Source organism: Daphnia pulicaria, chromosome 6 (assembly GCF_021234035.1).
Source record: "Daphnia pulicaria isolate SC F1-1A chromosome 6, SC_F0-13Bv2, whole genome shotgun sequence".
NCBI lineage: Eukaryota > Metazoa > Arthropoda > Branchiopoda > Diplostraca > Daphniidae > Daphnia > Daphnia pulicaria.
The window spans coordinates 23,285,813-23,308,408 of record NC_060918.1 but is presented as its reverse complement, the minus strand read 5'-3'; the positions used below and the strand labels follow the sequence as shown (position 1 = coordinate 23,308,408).

Here is a 22,596-nt window from a genome sequence, read left to right as displayed (position 1 = left end):
ATCTCTCTCTCGGTCCGAGAGATAAGACATAAATCACGGAAACACGCGAGAAAAGAACTATAGTGCACGGCCGGAATTCAAATGCCGTGTATGGGGAAATAATTAGATTTTCCTTATTGTGGGTCTTGTTCCACTTGTTGTTGTTGTTGTGTCCGCATATAATCAAGTTATATAGATAAATATTGCTTTCTTGGCTTCCAAGAGAATCCTGGAGGGTCCCTCATTGTGGACGTTTTCGATCTGAAAGTAATTATATCTGCAGGTCTCGTGCCAATTTTTACTTTTAGCAGTGGATGTGAGAAAAACCGTTTTCATCGTTTTTGAGCTGTTTGAATTCAGCGAGGTGGGGGGACGATTTTTAATCATTTCTAGATCGATAGTTAAGAATGGCTAATTAGAATATTAAGTGTCGTCTGCTGTCGTTTCAGTTTCGATGGAGAGACGAACTGACGAAGTTCCAGAAACAAAGAAAACAGAACTATTACTTGATTGGAATTTGGAAACGTATACACGTGGCTGCACGAAAAAAAGAAAGTAAATAAAATTACAAAAATGTGGTCGTCAACTCGCGTCTCTTCATAGAATCGCGTTACTACAACCTGAACCTACACACACACGGGCAGGTTTTTTCAGGCAAATAAAACTAAGAATACAAATTAATACGAATTAATAGAAAGATTGTGCCACTGTGGGAACTTAAATAGAAGAGAAACCTGTTTCAAATTTGTGAAATATTAAGTTCCAGACTAGCATTTATCTTACAAGCCCCCTGTCAATGCATGGCAGTTTGTTTGCAGTTTACGTAAACTTTTTTCTTTGTGCAGATTTTAGGCCAGTGGCAGCCAACGTAACAACAAGATATGCCAGTTTGGCTTGTGCTGGACCTGTTATTTCAATCTCAGCGTCATCATTTGGTAATGATTTTCAATACTTTAATTCCAGTAACCTGCTAGATTAGGGATGACTTCTGAAATTAAGGTTTGCTTTGCTCAATGTGTCATTTTCAATATTTCGCTACTTTTTATTTCTGCAAATATTTCTTGTAACCCATATTTTTTAATTTTTAATTTACAGCATCAAATTTGATTGGAGAAATGTTCCTTCCTTTTATTGTCCTCTTTCCTCGTGTACACCCCATGTGTGTGTGGGTGTATTCACGAGGACCCCCTAGTTTCCCTATCTCGTCTGGTGGATTCAACTTTTCTGCGGATGGAGCAGTTGTGGATGCCTGGCCGTTTTTCCCAGGTACAAAGGTAGGACAAATTTATCTTTATTCTTCCTTTCTACTATTTGGTTTCGTCCATTATAAATCGTGACATAGTACAGAGTACGACTATTCCTAAGCTAGGCGGTTCACTGGAACCGTTTTCCGTCTTGCCGTTTTTGTTGGCTCAGTTAGGGTTTATTAAATAACTCATTTGTAGAACAACTTTAGATCAGGCTTGTTTTTGTACCTCCCAACTTTGTCTTGGGTAAATAATCAAATTCGATTTGAACTCTAAAAACCAATCACAGACACTGGGGAATATTTAATCTCAATCGTTCACCAACAAAAACAAAAAATAGGCGGTAAATTCGAACCTTTTTTTTCTTTTTAAAATTGTTTTAAAAAAAAAAGGAGAAAAACGAAAAGAAAAGTTTGATAATAAATTCCTGATCTATAAAACAAAAGAAATCTACTGTAATATCCAGGGCGTAATTATGAAGTGCATAACTGCGGAACCGCGTGAGACACACACAAAAAAAAGGTCGAGGTCCCCCAACAGGCCAGACATTGCGGGAGCCAGCACAGCAGCTACTCTTTTGATATAAAATTAAAAAGGCCGTTCTCTTCTGCGCGCTCGTAGAGAAAAAAGAAAAAGAAGTGCGCGTAATCGGCCCATTAAGAAACGAGTAGAAAGAGCCGTAACACAAAACGAGGCTAACGAGCTTGATTAAACTATCCTCTCACAACAAAGGGCACTATACTCGCTCACTGTTCTATCTGTTCTTCTAACAAGCAAAAGTTGTTTTCTTCTTCTTCTTCTTCTTCTTTCATATTTATAAATGATGCTGCTGCTGCTGCTGCTGGTGTGCCGGACTGTTTAAATGGCCCGCCAACAAAAAAGGGGAAGAAGGTAAAACATTTTAAGAAAATAGTTTGAGTAGGTGATTTTCCCTTCTAAAAAAGACTTTGGCGTCGTTACAGTGTCACGGCGGGCAGCATCTAATGCGAGGCTACATCTGAGACAATTGCGCAACAACAAGGTCCCGCGGCCGGGCCATATTTATAGTCTCGTATAAAATAATTTCAGAGATGCTGTTGCTGCTGTGCTCGACGCAACAAGGCGAACTAAATTAGATCGAGTTCGTTTGCTGGCCGTTCCAGCATGCATCCACCTATGCTGGTGCCCCTTTTTCACTTGCTGGCCAAAAAGTTCAATCAAAAAAGGAGGAAAGAATGAAAAGGCGGACCCCCATGAACTTGAAAGAATGCGCCAGTCGTTCTAAACGTCAAGCGCTCGTTTCAATTAAACGACTCGCCGGAGAGATTTATCCCGGCAATCCCGCCCGGCGACTGTGAGGTCCCTATAGCTGCGCCTTCAATCAAAAAGGATAACAGTCGAAATAAAAAAAGAAAGACTAATCTATCGTCCGCTCTTATCGGTCTTCACTCGTCGAGCTATATAAAAATACGACCGCGCACCGTTATAATGGCTTTCAATCCCGAACGGAAGATTTTGCGCGGACAGTACCGAATTTCTTCCCTATTGGCAAATTGCTTTTTTCCACTTTTGGTTGTTTTTGGTTTTTCCCCTTTACTACATATCGAAAAGCTAAAGTGGCTTGAAAGAGAATATAACCCCATAGCCCCCGCGCCGGACGCGACTTTTAACGATTTCCCACGGTCGAACGACCGCGTGCAGTCGGTCATCGGAACCGAGTAGTAGCCAAGTCACTCAGTCGTCGTCGGCGGCATTATCTACGCTGCCGACGATGACTCTACGGGCTCTCTCCTCTTTTTCTTTATTTTTCTTCTTATTTCCATTCCAACCCCCCGAGAGAAAAATGGGAAAAAAATAAAATAATAAAATAGATTCAATTCAATGGCATTCAATTATATGAACTACTACTGGTCCTACTGTTGTTCTATCGTGGTCGGTTTATTTTTTCTCCCTTTTCTCTCTTCGAGGCTGCTGGAGGATCAGCGGGATATCCGACCATATATTGAGACCCAACTCACGCTGACTTCTCCAGGAACCCCTAGCCGAAAATAGTTAAAAGAAAAAAAAAAAAGCCAAAGACTTTTGTTTGGTTCTTTCTCTTTTCTACACGTTTTGTTTTTGAAAACGACAACAACAATCTTCTTCTTCTTCTTTCCCCTCGCGTTTGGTTGTAGAAGTTTAAAAAGAAAAACCGTTTTTTTTTTTTTTTTTTTGGTCGAATGATGACTCCCGGTCAGCGTCTAGCTGATTGCCCGACGGCCATATTGGGCATTTGATTATCGTTCTCGTTTGTGAGTGTCTGTGAAAAAAGAGCAGCTTCGCTATGCATAAGGAAAAGCCAAGTAGACAGTAGTAGTAGCACCAGCGATAATAATAATAACAATAAAAATGGAAACGCAACAGTATAGACGAGGCTGGAAAACAAGTCAGCGCCGAGAGAAAAAACGAAAACAAAAAAGAATATTATTCATAGTTCAGAGCAGAGTATTGTCCAGTGAGTTTGGCAGTCGCTCGTGGGCTTTCGAGCTACTGGCCTTTGCGAGGGACGAATAAGAGCACAGCAGTTGAAAGATCAGAAAAACTGTTGGCCATTCTTTTTTTTTTGTTTTCAATTTGAAACTATTGGACTCATCGAATGAGGTAATGAGGTACACGGTCCGCGTGCTGCAGTCTGATTTCATTTGGAATCATTCTTAAAAAAACAGGTTTTTTGTTTCTTTCCCCCTCCTTCTTCGTATATAAACTGATATAGTCGGGGGGATGGATAGACCCTGTTTGACTGGATTAAATGGAAAAAGAGAAGAGCTGATATTTCCCACCCAGTATTTATAGAGAAAAGAGGATTCATCTAACTTTGATACAAACAAACAAACGCATCGTTCGTTGACCATTTTCGGCCGGTTTTTTTTCCAGGTATTTTTTTTCTAGCTGGCCGTCGTGAACCCTTCACGGAAGGCCACGGCATTTTCCACTCGCTCTATGAAGAACTTTGGAAACAGAAGGCCGTTCGGAATGGGATGACCAAAAAATAACAGAAAATGTGGATGGAAAAGGTTTTTGTTTTTCTTCTTCTTGTTAGATGTTGGCCTGTGTGTGTGTGTGACACAGTGTCTTATACTGTAGTGAAGGTTTTTTTTTTCTTTCTTTGGGGTTATGGGAGAGCTACACATTCCCATATAGACGGACCGAAGAATGTCAAGCTTCCGAAACTTGTCTCATTCATTATTTTTTCGAGAATAAAAAGACAAGAAAAAAGAAGGAGGATCGAGCTGAGCAGGTTTTCTCTCTTGTTCTCTTTTTTCACGATATGATTTTTCTTGTCCTTTGGCTCTTTGCCGTTGACAGTTCCCAGAAAATGTCTCGTATACCTTCTCCACTATTCATTTACATTTGTGATGCGCATTTCTCATCATCGTCAAATCTGACCAACGCATAGGTATGCGATAATAAGCTCTTGCTCTTGCTCTTTTCTTTCCGTTACTTCATCAGCACCAACCAAAAAGCATTTTGAATTTCGTGTGTGATCACTTCGTCAAATGTCGCCGTCATTATTTCATTGACCGGATCGAAACTTTCGCCATTATAAAAAGTCGACAAATGAGAGAATTTCAATTTTTTGTTTTTTTTTATTATTTTGGTTTTCCTCTCGACTTGGCGGAGGTATATGAGTCATACGGAACCCAATGAAATGCGCGTTAGACGATCTAAACAACCCCCAGGAGAAGAAACGAGGGCCGTCTGCCGAGAGCCGTGTGTGTGTGGCATTCGATTTGATATTCAAGACTCGGACGAAAGAAAAGAAGAAGAAGAAAACACACACTTGACTTCTACGCATCTATACGTAGAAGAAGAACGTTCCACTTGACATGCCCGGCACGGTTCCGCGCTGGCTTTAGTACTAGTGTATATATATACCTGCCGCCGCTGCTGCTGGCTAGCTGGCCGGGGGCTGACGATGGGCAGCAGCCACGCTCTTTTTTTGGTCGTGGGGGGGTTAGAAGTTCTTTTCTTCTCTCTTGCCGGAGCGATTTTGATATTGTCCAAAAGTATCAAAGCGCACGGGTGAAGAGAAGAATAGAATCAAAAAAAGGGGTTGCAATGAATAGGAGGAGGGAAAACAAAAGACTGCACACGAAGCGCAGAGCTTCTTTGTCATTCTTTCGACACACGCCGAGAGCAGCAGCAGCGCAGCAGCCGAGTCAACTGTTGTACACGCCGATTGTACGTATATACACGGTTGCAGTTTGAATTGAATAGCCGAATTCAAATCGCAGGCACTCCCTCACCTGTCCACTGGCACGGTATAAACCGTGGAGAGACATTGACTTATCAACTGGCCGATGCCCAGCCGTTTTCACCTCGTTTTTCTTCTTCTTCTTCCTGTTTGCGTCTTGTGCGAATTTTTTGTTTTGAAAGAAAAGGTGCCCAACGAACTTTGATCCGAGCCAAAAATTCGTTAAACGCTTGGTTGTTTGTTGGCTATTATATCAGGCCATGGTCGTTGTATACCTGCTGACATGTGTGTGTGTGTCCGGAAGATAGAAACCGCTTTCACTTTAATAGGAAAAGCGTGTTGAGGGCAATTTGAATTCCACGGGCCTTTTTGGCCATCCGTTTTTTTTCCCAATTGAAACCAAATTTTCCCGCATCAGAGAGAGAGAAAACTAACCCTGGGTTAAAATTAACCAATTAAAAACTTGCGCACGCAAAGTAAAAAAAAAAAAGAAAAGAAAAAGAAAACCAATTAACCTCAACCGATAAAGAGATGAAGCCATTACATATAGCTTCACACAACATAGTTCACTGGGTATTTATAGCTGCTGTAGGCCATACCCATTGACCATATGGGCGTATCGGTTTGATATCTTCATCGCGCCGTTTCGATCAAGTCCACTGGATATTTATTTCCACTTGCGGTTTCGTCCGCGCCGACTTATTTTAACGATCCCCAGATTTTGTAACACAAGAGTCTCTTATTGTAATTATTATTTAACCAAAAAAAAAAAAAAACAAAAAAAAAGGAACTAAATGAATGTGTGTTCATCGCCGGTGTTTTTTTCCGGTGTCGGGAATTTGTTCCTTTTTTATTTTTGGGTAACGAAATGGAATTCCCGCGTTCGCGGCTGTTTTATTTCGCCGCTTTTGAACGTCTACTACGGATGGACAGCTAGCGTTTTCTTGAGCGTGTCTGCACATTATTCCTTCCCCGCTGCGTCTAATAAATCAACCGGCTCTCCGATGGCCGCCTTTTCTTTTTTCCCCCTCCAAAGTATAACACAACTATACAAAACAACAAGGCACACACAACTTTTCTTCCATCGCTCGAACAAGTGCTAAACTTTATTGGGAATAGATCACGAATAACGACTTGACGGTGCGTCTTGTCGTTTTCTGGGTCTAATCGAAAAATAAAATTTGAAAAAAAGTCTCTCAATTTTTATAACGTCGTTTGACCGCAGTTGCGCAGGTGGGCAACGAGGTGCAACAAGTGTGGCCATCAACAAATTACGTTGCGTGATTTATGGCCGGCTTGCGGTCCTTCCATGACAGGAAGGAAGAAGAAGAAGCTTCGGCCTTCCCTTCCCCCCACTCTATTTCCAGTGCACACACACACACACCTTCAAGTTAAGTTGCCAAGTGTTTGATTGTGGCCGTGTTCTTTTTTCTTCCGCACAAGGCGCAGTCGACCGCAAGGAGCGGAAGGCGTCGTTTCTAGCGCCGTCGTGATGAGTTGCGTCGGCGTTGACGTGTAAAGCACACGGCACCTCTCCACCACCCTACCTCCTCCTCAATCTGTTCCGTTTCAGTCGCCCGGAAGAAAAAATGACGGATGGGAAAAACCCCCGAAATGCTTTTTTTAAAACGCGCGTCCAATTATTACCCGAATTTCTGGCGTTTTATTTTTTCTTCTAAATTTCGGGTGGAAATCGAATCGAATCGCCCATTTGGGCGAACAAAGTACACGGTCAAAAAAAAAAAAATACCTTGCGGCGTTGGTTTGTGGCATACCTGTTGGTTTTACCGAAACAAATCAGGTCCACACCACACAAATATGTCCATCAGATACCAATCAATTTGATGGAGTTTGGGAATATGTGTAATCGACGTGTCTAACCTTCAGGGACTCGAGCAGCAGCAGCTTTGGCTTGTTACCGCCAACGAGAGTCCGAAAAGAAAGAAAGAATCAAAGAAACAATGTTCGGCGTGATTGGAAATCCAGGACGGCCTCATTATATGTATAGCAGTTGCGCATAATCAAATCGGACAAGACCTGATTAATATATTCATTCTCTAAGCTGGCTAGCTTGAACGCGCTGTGTGAGGATTTAACAGGGTCCCATAGTGACTGTGTGTGTGTGTGGGGGGGGGGGGGGGACCTCGTTCTAATTGAAATAACTTGTCCTTTTTTGCCTCTATAATATCGTATAGCCCCCTGCTGGTCCAAGGGTGGAAACCAGTCTTTCCTCCTCCTGAAAAAATCTTTAATTCAACTTTTACAGATTAAAAAAAAAAAAGAAAGATTTTCGTGGGAAAACATAATTTAAATCAAAGCGATCCAGATATTCTAAAACGGGAATGATGGACGGGGTGAATTACTGAGAGCCCACCCGCGCTGCTCACTTGTTTTTTGCTCCTAAAATTAGAGAGTCAAGAAAAAGGTTCGGGGGGGATATGATGAGACTCTGACTATCAAATGACAACAAAAAACAACAACAACAACAACAACATAAAAAGTTTGAAAGGTCTCTCTCCCCCCCCCCCCTTTTTTTTCGTAAATTCCATATCCACAATAACTGCCTGTTGTGTGTGTGTGTGCCCTTGTTGTGGCGTAATGAGGTATACGCAAATGGCGGTGCACGAAGAAGAACGAAGGTGGACCATCTCTACACAGCAGCTCCTGGTGCTGTTGTGCTCACTGGGAGGTTAGAAATGTTCCGTCTTATATAATCTAAACGGTGGCGCGCATCATCTAGATGGATTCAACATTTCTTGTTGCTTTTTTTTTTGGCTGGGCTGGGCTGGCTGGGATGGATGCCCCTTGTCATTATACCGCACCCATTATTACTCGGTTGGAATGAAAAGGAGACAAATGCATCGCTCCCCCCCCCCTCGAACTGTTGTGAATCTCCGTTAGCTCATTTATTTTCCCGACAAGAGCGCAGTGCTGAGCTAGTACTATACTCTTGGAGATGAGAACAAGCTCGTCTAGTCTGAAAATCTGAGGGAAGAACTGGATTAATACCCACTCAAACCCCAAAACCAAAAAACCATTGGCTGCATTTCTGAATCAAAAAAAGGAGTACTTAAATTCCCTTAAATGGAAATAGTTTGAATGATTTTCCAGCTCGTGTTTTTTATTTTTTGGGTTTTTCGTGCTGACCTCTCGCCGATATGCAATTATCAAACGAACTAGTTTATTTCCATCCCAGTCGAATGGAAAAAAATAAGAAACGAGTTGGCACATTATAGCGGGGGGGGGGGGGGTGTATAAAAGGATATTTCCACCGACGTTTTCACACACGACTGCAGGGGAAAAAATATTCCAAAACTGTAAAGAACAAACAATGACCGAAGCTAGAGAGAGAGAGAGAGAAACTGTCGGCTATAATCAGACGCCGCCCACGCGCCTATACACGTTTAAAAAAAAGGGAAAGAAGAAGAAGTTTTGAGCTGAAAAATAGCGCATCCATCCTTAATTTTCTGGCCGTTAAACTGACGGCGACAGCATTGAAGAGTATGGGGGGAGATATAATATACGTAACAAAATGCGGTAGTTAAACGGAAGGGGGCAGCAACCCAAAAGGCAACTGGATACAACGCACACAGACACACACAAGAGAGCTGGAACTTTATTAGAAAAGACTTTACGGCGTTTTATGCCCAGTGAGTTTCTTGTTTTCTTCATTTTTTCGACTGAAAATGTGTAGATATATGTTTGGGCCGCATATAAACATAATGATAGATCCGTGGCAAACGGGCAAAACTCCCCCCCCCCCCCCCCCCCCCCCCCCCTTAACTACAGTTTGCTACTAACGCAACATCCAGACGATAACGAGCCGTACGCCGCCACTAGATATCCCAGTCCCGAGCTGCTCCTCCTCTTTTTTCTCTTGTGTTGGCCGACGAACAAGACGCAACTAATAAATCGCGGACAATGCGGCGAAAAAAAAAAAAAAAACCTGTGAGGCCCAACAGGTCCACCCTCTTTAACTGCGTTTGATACTTTTATTTTTCACATATTTTTGCGCAGAAGAAGCAGAAAAAATACAAAAAATCGATGGAAAAGAAAATGGCGTGTGAATTCTTTGACCGGTGGTGGTTCATTTTCATACATTTCCATAAGGGAATTTAAAAAAAAAAGAATGAAAGAAAATGGCGCTGTGAATAATGGACTAAAGTTACGATAATGATGACGCTAAGAAAAAAAAAAGTAATGTGGTCGTCCACAGCCCGGGCGTGCTGCTTCTCTTTTCTAATTAAACCCAGAAGAGAAATAACTGTAGGTCCTTATATTATTATATTTCTTTTCTCTCAACACGTACTACATGTATGAACCTTCTTCTTCTTCTTTCTTCTTGCTTTAATAATAATAACCTTCCATGTACACTAACAAGTGGCACAATTCGATCGAGATCGTCCATCACTCGGCCACCATTTAAATTTCAAAATGCGGGTGGTGAATTACTGTCAGAGCCGAGTCGTTAAATGACGTCAGAGCAGCTCGTTGTGAATGACAATCGTCGTGACGCAAATTGGAATTTTCTTTTCTTTTTGCCCTTTTTTCTTTCGTTGGTGTGGAGAAGTCCAAAAAGAAAACCGCAGGGGATAGACTCTCGCACACGCCAGGTGACACTGAGATGTGGAAACGGCCACTAAGGGGTCCATCAACCGCGACGTGAATATCAGAACAAGGCGAAATGCCCCGTCCGTCCGTAGGGAAGACAATCAAAATGAAATGCTAAAACAAACAATCCCGACCAGGTGCCGGGCTGTGGCTCAAAGAAAAACGTGTACAACTATCAGACGGCCAATCCATTCCAATGCTAAACGACAATCCGCCGTAATCGTAGTTAGTGGCGGCCTATATGTCGTGTCGGAAAGCGATTGTCCATCGAGGCCCATAAACGGGCAAAAGAAATCACACAGTGTGCACGGAGAGTTCATTAATTTAGGCCCTGCCGCTCAAATAATTCGGTTCGCCATTGACACACAAGTCAATAGTGAAATGCGTCCAGCAATTTGTTGTTGAATACCTTCTCTTTTTTTGTTTGGGGTTTTATTTTACTTTTTTTTGTCTCTCTCGGTGAATAAACTGGTCTGCTGATCTCGGGCGCAAATGAGATTCCCTTTCGCCCGTCACCTGCTATTAGAAAATAACTATATCGTTGCCTGCTTCGATTGCCCGCCCCCATTTGCATGATTTTGCCTATACCCGGTTCTCTTTTTAATTTTTCTCTCTCTCTCTCTACAGTCCGATACAGTTCGAAATGGACACTCCGTTTGAATTGCGTAATGATAGATACAGTATAATCACGCCAAATCCCTTACGGCTCCTTTGCGGGGGATTTGAACTGTGGCCGCCAAAATTTTGAAAATTCAATTTTGTTGTTAAGGGGGGATGATTGTTCTTACCTCTGTTTCGGAATCGGACGCTGCTGTCGATGGCATGACGCCTAGGCGGACGGTGCCTTGAAACGGCGACCAACGACGCCCTTGTGTCACTGGGACTCGGGTCCAGACGCGGGCCTGTTGTGATGGCGGCTGAAGGACCAGCGACAGCTCCGGAGGAATCAAAACCCAAGTCTCCATCATGGGCGTCGGTGGCGTCGGTGAGCGATCGCCGTTGGAACTGCTGGCCCGACCCATCGCCTATTTTTAAAAAACGTCAATTGTGTTTGAAGTTTTGTTTCTGGTCCGGTTGGGAATTTTATTTGAATCTGAAATGAACGGACCTGACAGTGACGGGCTTCTTGTTGCAACTGGTGAAGTCCGTGCTGGAGACTGGCGGCAGCGGCGGCGGCGGCGGCTGCTGCGGCCGCAGCCGCTTGGTGATGATGCGGATGCAATCTCCCGTCCAGCGTTAAATTGACGGGCAGGAAAGCCGCCGCCATGGCCAAACTGCGCGGATCCATTCCGGCCAGACCGGCCATCCCGGCAGCCGCCGCTGCGGCCCCACTGCCGAAAAGTCCCTTGGCCATCATAGCGGCACTTAGCGAATGATGCTGGGCCATCTTCAGACCGTCCATCTTCTTCTTCTTTCGATTTTAAAACCGGAATAATAGCCAACAAATCGGGTAATGTGTAACGAGATCAGAAACTTGCCACTTTTTGGATCAAAAAACGGTCGAGATCAGTTCACTTTTAATTGGCGATTGGGCGCTCATTCAAATCACCGAATCGTTTTTATTTTTAAATAAGGAACACAAAATTCACTGTCCAGTTTTGTGTGCGACGGGCAGAATCAGATCAGTCAGCAGTCAATGTCTCTCTAATTTGTTTGTGTTGGGGAATCAGAAATCGAAATCAAAATGAATAAGAAAAATAAGAGGATGAAACAAAACAGGCAACCGTCTGGAGTAGCCGCCGGTCGACAACTGGGTAAACTGAAAACTTTTAGGGTTGGTTGGCCGCCCGCTCTACTATACTCTCCTACTATATGTTAGCTGGATGGGCCAGCAGCACAGTATACACAAACGCCACAAGCATAGACCAGACACACACACACAGCACAGGGGCTCTGTATAGCGAGATAGTATAGCTCCAAGAAAGAAAAAGAATAAGAACCAGATAGAAACAAGCCCAGTGGCGTTTGCGGCCCCTTGTGGTATATAAGGTAGTAGCAGCCAGCTTCTGGGTGATGACCAAAGAGGAGGAAAGTGGGTGGTGGGTGGTTTTTTTTTCAAACCTGTTTTATTTTTTTTTTATTTTTTTTGTTTGTATGCGTTTCGTGCTATGCGCCATGGAGAACATCCACACGACACACGGCACGGCCCCCCGAGTTGCAAGTGGCAACCAACCGGCTTCTTTTGTTCCTTGCAGCGCTGCAAGCCGACGCTCCTCCTACTCTTCTTCTGCAACCTCCTCTCTCCTGCCTTCTTCTTCTTCTTCTTCTTCTTCTTCTTCTTCTTCTTCTTCTTCTTCTTCTTCTTCTTCTTCTTCTTCTTCTTCTTCTTCTTCTTCTTCTTCTTCTTCTTTCATTTTTCTTTTTTTTTGTACCTTCACAAAATCAGCATAGCTTTTCTTGTTTCTTTTTTTAACCGAATGTTATTGTCTCTGGCGATTTCCGGCGTCATTCAATTCAATTCCTCTTTTTTTATTATTATTTCATTTGAATGAAATCTATCGATTAGGATTTGACCAATTTGACAGGCATTTGGGGAATTGCGCAATTTGACAGGAGGCCGAAAGCAAATCAGGAACTTGTATTTATCTAGAAACTGTTGAATAGGATCAAATCTGTCGAGTTACTTATAAGGAGACGAGTTGATTGTCCCAGGGCGTTGGATGATTGGCTTTTTTAGAGATATTGATTGCAGCCTCTGTTTTTTTCTTCTCCTAATGAATGGACGGTTGGGTGTCATCAAGATTCCCAAATCGGCTCATCGACCAACATCTTCTTATAAGGTCTACATCTCTCTTTCATTTTTTTCAGAGATATCATATTTTTTCGGCTCTCTCTCTCTTCGCTTCATTGCCCACCAGAAAAACATTTGACGTTTTGGAATATCAGAAAGTCTTAAAAGAATTTGATTTTTTGGCGCGCACGTTTTTATTTTTTGAAGAAAAAAGAGCCGCTGCGCTGATTACGCGGAAAGATTACAAGTTCTTCCTCTTCTTTCTCTCTCTCTCGACTGTTATGGGGGGAAGGAGGAGGATTGTCAGGTCGATTGTCTTTTGTTTTCCAGGGGGGTCAAACCTGTCGTCCATCTACTGGGTATATATATATACCCCCATTTATAACAGACAGAAGAATAAGAGGAGCAAATCAACGGGAGCCGAGGTAGAAAAGAAACAAAGATTTCGAAGAGGGGGGAATATATAGCAGTCCAGCACTGACAATCAGACCGAAGGGATAGATCTACCATTTAAAAAGATAAAGGAGCGCACCTTTTGGTAATAATGAGCTGCTGCTGTTGTCTCCCTTCTTCCCTCCTTTGAACCTTTTAAAAAGAATTATCTCATTTATTATTAGACTCCAAAAAAACGCCGAGCGAAAAATGTCGACCCAGCTGGGAGAGAGAAAAATAAAAAGGGACCATCATCTTCTTCTTTTGGGTGGAACTTTTCATTTCCTTCATTTGTTATTCAGTGCACACACCTTTGGGTCTCCCCTTGTTACAAGTGTGTATAGTGCACGCGTTCATTAAGTACCACACGACGCTATGTTTGATTGCGATATATATATAGTGTATAGACTCTAACATGTACAAGTAGAACATCGCCCGGAATTTTTTAATCAGTTCCCCTTTTTTTATTTTATTTTTATTTTTCCCCTTCTTCTGATTCATTTCTCGGCGTATTTGTTGCAGCGTGAAATTGCGTTGCGTTTGATTCTCCCTAATAAGGTCAGGTGTTGTTTGGCAGTCGTCACTCACGCCGGACTCGTCCGCCGCTGATGACGAGCGAGGGGGGGGTAGAAAATCAAGAGCCGCAAAATGTACTTGGTCATTCCACACAACTCCGTGCTCTGTGTGTGTGTGTGCTGATGCTGATGCTGGTACCGTGTAAATAATCCAAGAGCGGGCGTGGATTTTGTCTTGGACGTTATTACGGGACTAGCGGCGGCGGGACTATGACGCTGATGTAAATCCAAATGGCCGAGGCGATGATCGTGAAAAGAGAATGAAGCCATTCGATGATGTATAAGGTCAAGGCGGGTTCGATTCTCGGCTCTGATTGATGGACGTGTGCGAGTTGCTATAGAGGGTTAGCCCAAAAAACCCAAAAATACTGACCAACGACGACACGCCCAGATATTGGAAAAATCCTCCTACGAAACATTTTGTACTTGCTCATATTTTTCGGTTCGATACATAACGAAAGAAATTTTGTTTCTATTTCTTTATTTTTATTATATATTTTTTTTAAAATGAACCCGAAACGAGAAAATCTCGGAATTGTAACAGGAAAAGAATCGAGAAAACGGGATCGCGGAAAACTCGATCGAAATCGACTAATTATCCGAATCAACTTCTTCGCTTTTTTCACACGGGTGAAGAAGAAGAAGAGGAACCAATAAAGTTGTTTCGTTTTGAATATCAGGTTGTTGTATTTCCATGGAATCGCCGGGACGAATAGCGACACACGCAGAAATGCGGAACAGTTTTTGGGGTGAAATGGCTGGGCGAAGTGAATCGGGAGCGGTCAGTTGAGTTTCTTCATCCCATTCAATCGAGCTAGCGTTTTTAACTCTCCGATTGTGTGTGTGTGTGTATTAATCAAGTTGATGGACTCCCAGGGTGGAAGATTGAAGGAGAAACATTGATTCGTAACGACGTAGGAAAAGAAAAACAAAAAAAAAGTGACGGATATCAAACGGGCGACTCACGCAATCGAAAAGGCGATCCGAACGGAGCGGGGAGGAGGAGGACGTCCAGAGAGCCAAAATCTTATAGGGATCAGAATGAACCATCGCAGGCCCAGCCCTTGTTTTCTTGTTGCATGGTTGTTGGCTATTATAAATTCAGGTTTGCCCGCGTCGTCGCTAAGCTGGACCCAGCAGCAGCCTAGATGAAGCCCTTAGGAGGAAAGAGAACGAGAGTTTTGGATGTCGAAATTTACGATCGCCCGTGCAACAGCAGAGAAAGAACTAACTAAAAAAACATTTTTGAATCATGTTTGGGATATATCTGCCGAGCCTCTCGTCTATCCAAAAGCAGAAAGAAAGAAAGAAAGAAAGAAAGAGAAAAAATTGAGATATATCGACCAGGCCCTGGACTGGATGGCCTTGCCCGTTGGCCCCGAAATGTTTGACATTTGTGGTCGCTCTTCTCTTATATTCTCACGTGATATACAAGGTATATGGTATGGAGGATGACCATACACCTATATCTCTCTCTCTCTCTCTCGTGTGTCATGTCATCTCCATATAAGTCCGTCCGCTTGCATACATTACCCGATCGGCCCGGCGTTCACACAACAACTCTCTCGGCACTGATGGCACCGGGTAAAATATGAAGATCAGCACGGACGAGATCCCCCTTTTGGGATGGCGAACGCGCAGTTGTTACAACTTCATCAAAGCCAATCAGCCGCCCAGGCTGATTTATACACACACACACACAGCCCGAGAGAGATATTTCTATCCTGCAACGCAATCCACAATATTACCAATAGCGTGCCAGTTACAAATAAAACACCATCAGCGCGCGCAACTGGTTTGAAAAGAAACTATTCTAGGCCCCGATAATTTATCTTTCCAATTATTTATTCATGATTTTGCTTCATTCTCTCCTCTGCGCTAAGAAGAAAATAACCCAAAGAAAAGTCGATAATTGAGAGCTATAGCTAAGAAGAAGATATTGGGCCGTCTTTTGTCGAAACGATTTCGTGGTCGAGAGAGAAACAACTTTCGCTGGGCACTGCCCCATCTAACCATGAGAATAGACGTTTCCGTTTCTTTGCTCCAGCCGAAGAGAGTACGACACTTATAGGACACTGTAATTTAGCCATCAGGAGTGATAAAGTCGAGAGAGAGAAAGACCTTCAAGAAGTTTAAGTAAAGGGGGGGGGGGATCGATCGATTGGAGGTTGTGCCGCCGCCGCCGATAGATATTTCAGCGCCCGCCTGCGATCTTCCGCAGCCGGGCAGAAAGTGGGGAAGACGTCTGACACATTGGCTGGATTATATATCCACCAGCAGCGGATGCCACCCTCCATGTTTTGACGAATCCATTTGGGACAAAAAAATATCATGATCATAAAATGTTGAGGGGGGAAAAAAATGGCGGATGGAATGGTAAAAGGAGCCGCGGCTTGGCGTTCCGTCACAAGTCATAACAAGAACAGTGGGTGGAACCACCCGAGAAATGAGGAGGAGTGTGCCAATAAACCACCCACCAGGGTATAGAGTCTAGGCCTATCTCCTCCAATTTTTGTCACAATAAACAAATGAATGGAAAAAGGTCTGCAAAAACAACCCAACTGGTGTAGTGGGACAATTTTGTACATGTGGAGGATCAACCCCCCCAACATGCACAAGGCAAACGGGAGCCAGAAAATTGAGTGCGACGACTTCCTGACTCCGGAAGTGGAAATGTTTGTCTTTTTTTCTTTCTTTCTAAGCATCAGACGCGGTTTGAGCAATTAAAGTCTACACGAATAGACATAATAAATTCTAAGCAAACGATCCATTCATCATCAGTAGGGGCCTGCGAACATAATGGGGGGAGACCTAGCACTATATACATCATATATTTAGTATATAACCTGTTATTGTAATTTGTATAGTGAGCGCAAAAAAAAAAAGAAAAACAAATTTCATCATTTATAACGTGTGGCGGACACACCTGCCGACCTTTGATATGAGTTTCGATCACATCATTAATCAAATCTACGTTTTCTTTTTTTCATTCTTCTTGTTTGTTTGTTTTTGTTTGTTTTTTTTCCCCCAATTTAATTTTCGTAATGAATTATGCAACCCATGTCCATATACGTGTAGAGACTGGATCCATTTGCGTACTCATTACTGCAAAGAAATTCAATGACTGTGTGTGTGTATGTTTCATTAAATGTAGGCCTCGATGTGGGACAAACAACTAAACTCGTCTCGATTGGCCGCTTTATGCGGTACATAGTACCTAGTTTTGTTGTCTAGTCCAAGTAGTTTTTTTAATAATATCATCAACATTCGTGTTTTAAATCTTATAGGAAAAACCTGCTGCCGATGGCCGGATTCACGAGAAATAACATTTCGATCCCAACTATAGCTGTGCCGAGAGTCTGTGCACAGAGTTGTCTAGATGGTATTTCTCTCTTCTCGTTCTAATATATTCTTTTCAGCTTCTTCTCTTTTTATGTCTGATCAATTCACAGAGAAGGGATATAGCAGAGATGAGCGCATGAAATTCGATCGTCGGATAAACTGTGAACAGCAGCTAGTCGCCTATAAAAGGCAAATCACACAGCGCTGTTAGAAAAATTCTCAACAAATCCCCACAAGGTTTTTTCTTCTTTTTTCTTCTTACCATCCCCTTTGGAATAATATAAACGTTATGTTTTATATATGACGATAGAGAGTAGAGGAATGAGCGGCTTGTGAAATAACTTTTTTGGTGCGCTGCAGCAGTGACCGACCATGCACGTGATGATGTGGTAAAACGAAATTGGAAAAAAAAGAAGAAGAAACGAAACGGGCAGCCAGCAGGTTATTATATACATAATATTTTCTGTTTGAAGTTTTTCTTTTTCGGTAACATGGAATATGTTTGCTGGCCAGCAGCAACGGCTCGATGATTTTTATTTGTATATGATGGCTCAATTGAGGAAGAAGAAGAAGAAGAAGTAAGGCAACCTTTGAAACGTGTACAACAAATTGTTTTGTATATTGTCGTAGATGTATATATCCTATACACAAAGATAAACACACACAAGGCTAGTTCATGCAGTACGATGCATGTCGATCTCTCTCTCTCTTATTGTAAAAAAAAATGTGTTGGACTCTCATATCCTATTTTTCGCTCTCTTCGGGCTGCGCTGGCCATGAGGAGAGACCGCGCGGTGGTAAACTGTCGGCTCCTACTCACATTTATAACCGGTAATTGCTCCTATATGCAGTTCTCATATTTTTCCGTAGCGACTCGATGCTACTGGGGTTTCCCCCCCACCACCACCACCCAACCCTTCTCACTCCCACTAAACTCTTATGTTTATAGACGGAATATAATACAATAGATCTTAGCTGGCATTGGGCATTGGCCAAGGTAGATTGGGTTTTTCTTTTATTTCTCTCTCGCCGTGGGTTTTTCGAGGGCGTCCTCTACCGGTTTGACTATAGTTTAGCCTGCGCTTGTATAAGCAGAAGGAGAAGTTAAGGGGATATAATAATAATAACGGGGGCGTATAGCCTTGCCCAAAAGAAAAAAAGGCAACTTGTTTCTTTCGGAGGGTTAAAGTTTTGATAATGGTTTTCCAACCGATACTATATACACACACAGAGAGAAACGGACAAGGATATGTGTTATACAGTGCGCATCCTGTGACTACTGTCCATGTTCATTGAAGAATAACGATGGAAAGAAGAGAGAAAAAAAAGGGCTGCCGGTGGTTTTGTTACATGCCACCAACCGTCCAACCCGTATGTCGCTCTCTGCCCAGGTAGATAGTGGCTGGGGCCCATTACACGTCATATAATCGGCGGTGGGTTTCCCCCCCCCCCCTCCCCACACCCTTTCTGGTGTGGTATTTACGGTTCCCAGCCAGCAGCCAAGAGCACACAACAGTAGTCGAGCGGAATAAAATGCACGCGACGTCTCACTTGTTTCTTCTTCTTCTTCTTCTTTCCCAATAAATATTTGACACGGCCCGCAACGTACCACGACATTCCTCCGTGTGTAGTATATATAGAGATATAATGTACGTAAGTTAAATGATAGAAACGCCCGGCCGTCTTGACCGCATCCAGCAGCAGCAATGCACCATTAAGCATTATATCTAAGCGAATGATAAAAACAGAAATGAACGTTACAAATGTTCCATGTTTTGAAAACAAGTTGGTCTTAATTACGTTTTATGGGGCGGACGGATATTGTCGATGACATCAAATAAACGGAGAATTACGTCCGCTTGATTGAACAGTTTTTCTTAACCGGTAACGTCCAGCAGGAATTCTTTTTTTTCCAATTCCATGTTAAGGTATATCTTGAAATTATTATTAGCTGCTATGGTACACGTCGCCAAAAAGTCTTTTCCTACTTTGGCAACCAAAAAAAAAACATTTGGTGATTTGAGCTGTTGTTTTCGGTACCGCTCAACTTTGTCAGGGATTGTCGGCTTTTCCATCCCATATTTCTCGACTTCTTTTTCCCTTTTTATTTTTGAAAAAAGAACTGACCGGCTGGGTTCAAAGGGGGGCGGGATATGTGTGTACAGGACAGCAATGCGCGAACTGGGTCCCAACCGTCATTAGAGCTCCAGAATTATAAGGGACAAAGAAAGAAAAAAAGGAAGAAGAAAACAAATTAGACACCTCCTGTTACATATATGTAGCCAAAAAGGGCAAAGGGGGAGCCCTTATACCGCCAGGGATTGAAATAAGATAGGTATTAAGGGGAAATCTTGAGAGAGAAGAAAAAAGGCAAAGAAACAACAGAGGGGTTAGAAGAAACACTTTTCTCTCCGGGGCGAAATCCTTTAAGAGTCTCCAATAAAAACGTGGATAGCGCAGAGTGGAAAAGAAAAGAGAGGCTTTCATGGCAGAAATCTACTTATCACATATCTTTTGTGCATGGAATAGTTAAACCCAAATATCCGAAATTGTTATTGGAAATATTTGGTTGGTTGGTTGTTTTTTTTGTTTTTTTAAGAAAAAAATGAAAAAGTCATCATTGACGACTGCTGGAATTAATGATTGCATGGTTGATTTCGAGTATGACTTGTTTTGTTTTACACCAAGTCACGATTCCTCTCGTTTGATTATTAGTCCGTCCATCCCAGCAATCCTCTCTCTGTGCGAGTTTCACGAGATTAAACAGGATATATGTATACTGTGAGCTTCAAATGTGTTTTGGAAAATCATGCCCCCAGCTAACGTATGCTCTATAATGAATTTAATCATCGTACTACAACCAATGCTATTTGAGTATAACGTGTAAATAAATAAACGTTGTTTGTGAAACGATGATCGACATCGGAAGTTTTAAAATTATAGATCGATGAAATAGCCTAGCTTTTATAATTTTAATAGCTTTTGAAAGTTCCCCCCCAAAAAACTAGTTTTTCAAGTATCGATCAATTTTGACAGGTCAATCAGGATCGATTTACAGATTATCAGCTGTTTTCTTTAAGGAGGAAGAGATCTGGCTGACCGTGCTGATGCTTGAGGTAATGACTCGAGAAATCTCACGTGATGCTCTGAGGGTTAAAACGTTTTTTTGTTCACTCTTTTATTGCAGGTCTTGCTGGATGATATTTTAACTTATTAACAAGTTTGGAGTATTTTATTTTTTCACAAAAAAGTTTTCCCGTTCCATTTTATCCACTCGACGGTGCAAAAATGCTGAGTCAACCAACCAAAGTCAAAGCCAAGCCGCCTCCACTAAGACTCGACAGTAACGTAGAAGCCGAAAACAATGATCGCTTCAGCTCATCGCCCATGGGTCACGCTATGGCTGATTACGAGGAAAATGAAGCACAGTCAGAATTTTATCATCAATTTGAGAGCACACTGACCCAACTCCTGCACGAAGATGATTTGATGCCTTTTAACCTCCACACTGCAGCAAGTTTGGGAATCACTTCAAGTGTTAGACACCTCATTGAAAGGTGAACTACATTATCATTAACTTCTATGAACTCAATAACAACTGTACTGCATTATTTCTGTATTAGGTGTCAGGTGGACCCAGATTCGAGGAACAGTGGCAGTTGGACTGCAATCATGTATGCTAGTCTGTTCAGTCACAATGAAACAGTATTGTATCTACTTGAAATGAAAGCCAATGTTAATCTGAGGAATCCAAATGGCAAGACACCACTCATGTTGGCTGCCCTATGTGGTAGTGAAGAAACAATCAAGCTACTTCTTATGGTATAGCTTCTTACTGTTCTTATATGGTAAGAAACTCCTTTTATGTTCTAATTGATTTGTATTTCACTTTGGTTTGACATTCAGCATGGAGCTTTACTAGAAGAGAGAGACCAAGACCAGTTTACAGCTCTCATGCTAGCTATTCAAGCTACCCATGGAGAATCTGCCCAACTCTTGCTTGAATATGGAGCAAACCCTAATGTTAGGTAAATATAACTTTGTCACTAAATCATCAGTTTTCTTTTCTAAATCATTAATTCTTATTTCTTTATTTCAGAGAAGAGATTCACGGGCAGACCCCATTGTACATAGCATCTCAATCAGGGCAGTACAACATCGCCCGCGCTCTTATTCAAAAAGGCGTTGACGTGAACATGAGGACATCTAGCGGTGACACTGCCTATCACGTGGCTCTACGGAACGGTTACGCGCCAATTGCAAACCTGATTTCTGAACAGCAACAACGAGAACAGCTAGAGCAACATCAACAACAATGCAATCCCTTCAACGTGATCCCGTTAGACAGCACTAAGAAAACTAAACCCAATCATCTTCTTTTAGCTCCCGTGCCGACAAGATTCAAGCCAAAGTCACCCTACACTGCATTTTTCGAGAGATTTGCCGAGTTTCCCGAAATGTCTGTCCCCGGTTCTCTCCCAATTCCTGATGTTGTTATCGACGATGTTGATGGTGTAGTACCCGAAACTCAGTGGTTTCCATCGCCTGGTGATGTTACGCGCTACAGTCCCGAAGGTGTAGAGTCAGTCAGAGATACTTTTAATCCTTTCAATGCATGGCCCGGCACTTCGATGATCTTCAAACAGGCTATTGCACCCAACGGCAACAATACTAACTGCCGTCCTAATCATTTCAAGAAATCTATTGCAAAGCCTGTGATCGGCAACATCTCTAAAGCCCTACCAAATCCTTGGTCACCAGCCTGTGAACAGCGTCAACCCGCGATGGGCAGTAATGATACAAGCAACTACGAAGAAAACTCGTCAGTAAAACTGCCTAGGGATCTCTCTTCCGTCTTAGCCAATTTAGGCCTCGCAAAATACCAAATGCACTTCGAAGAACAAGATATTGATTTACAGGTAAAGTCGATTAGAAACGTTATTCATGCTATACAGAAATGAATTTTTAAATTCTTTTTTTTTAAAGGTATTTTTGACCATGAATGAACAAGATTTGCGCGAAATTGGTGTCAACTCGTTGGGAGCGAGAAGGAAGTTTTTGTCGACAATCGAATACTTTCAGACCAGAAGCAATTATTACCAAATTGGCGAAGAATTTTTAGTCAATACGTATGTGGTTAAGCAAGACCTGATCGAACTCAAAACCATTTGGGAGGAGATGAACAGGATTGTAGAAGTATTGCACAATTTACAGGGTGCAAACAGATCACCACGTGCGACACGAAAGAGAAATGCGTACATTGATCAACTAGTCAAGCAAATGCAGTGCGCAGAGAGATTTTTTAAAAAGTACTAGTAGTGGTAATTATTTCTTACTTTCGTGTCTTTTAATATTTATAACTTATTTTTATAATATCCGTACCAAAAGTTTTATGCATGAATTAAGAATTACTAATAAACAGATTTTACTTCATAGGAAATTTTCTCGATTAACTTGTAGTTCGCC

At 42.3% G+C, this 22,596-nt stretch overlaps 2 protein-coding genes and 1 long non-coding RNA gene across 4 annotated transcripts in view; 2 read left to right on the top strand and 1 right to left on the bottom strand.

Moving 5' to 3' along the window:
- LOC124342628 overlaps window positions 1-11,951 on the bottom strand; it is a 42,997-nt gene extending 31,046 nt beyond the window's left edge. Inside the window, exons 1-2 of the mRNA XM_046795683.1 lie at window positions 11,159-11,951; window positions 10,839-11,075 (exon numbers count right to left, since the gene is read on the bottom strand). Of these exons, the coding sequence (XP_046651639.1) occupies window positions 10,839-11,075; window positions 11,159-11,452 (531 nt within the window). The 5' untranslated portion in view covers window positions 11,453-11,951. The remainder of the gene's footprint in view (window positions 1-10,838; window positions 11,076-11,158) is intronic.
- On the top strand, window positions 1,214-17,787 carry LOC124342979. 2 transcript variants are annotated; one of them, XR_006919056.1, is made up of 5 exons: window positions 1,214-1,253; window positions 17,076-17,170; window positions 17,241-17,367; window positions 17,441-17,571; window positions 17,647-17,787. It is a non-coding gene; the product is annotated as an uncharacterized LOC124342979 (long non-coding RNA). The 2 variants fall into 2 exon arrangements; XR_006919055.1 differs by having other exon boundaries at window positions 17,441-17,787.
- Window positions 17,788-20,164: 2,377 nt separating this feature from the next.
- On the top strand, window positions 20,165-22,570 carry LOC124342657 (ankyrin repeat and SAM domain-containing protein 3-like). The gene is made up of 6 exons (XM_046795736.1): window positions 20,165-20,246; window positions 20,318-20,687; window positions 20,754-20,952; window positions 21,037-21,158; window positions 21,230-22,049; window positions 22,117-22,570. The coding sequence occupies exons 2-6, from the start codon at window positions 20,419-20,421 to the stop codon at window positions 22,444-22,446; spliced, it is 1,740 nt and encodes a 579-aa protein (XP_046651692.1). The 5' UTR covers window positions 20,165-20,246; window positions 20,318-20,418; the 3' UTR covers window positions 22,447-22,570.
- Window positions 22,571-22,596: the final 26 nt, after the last annotated feature.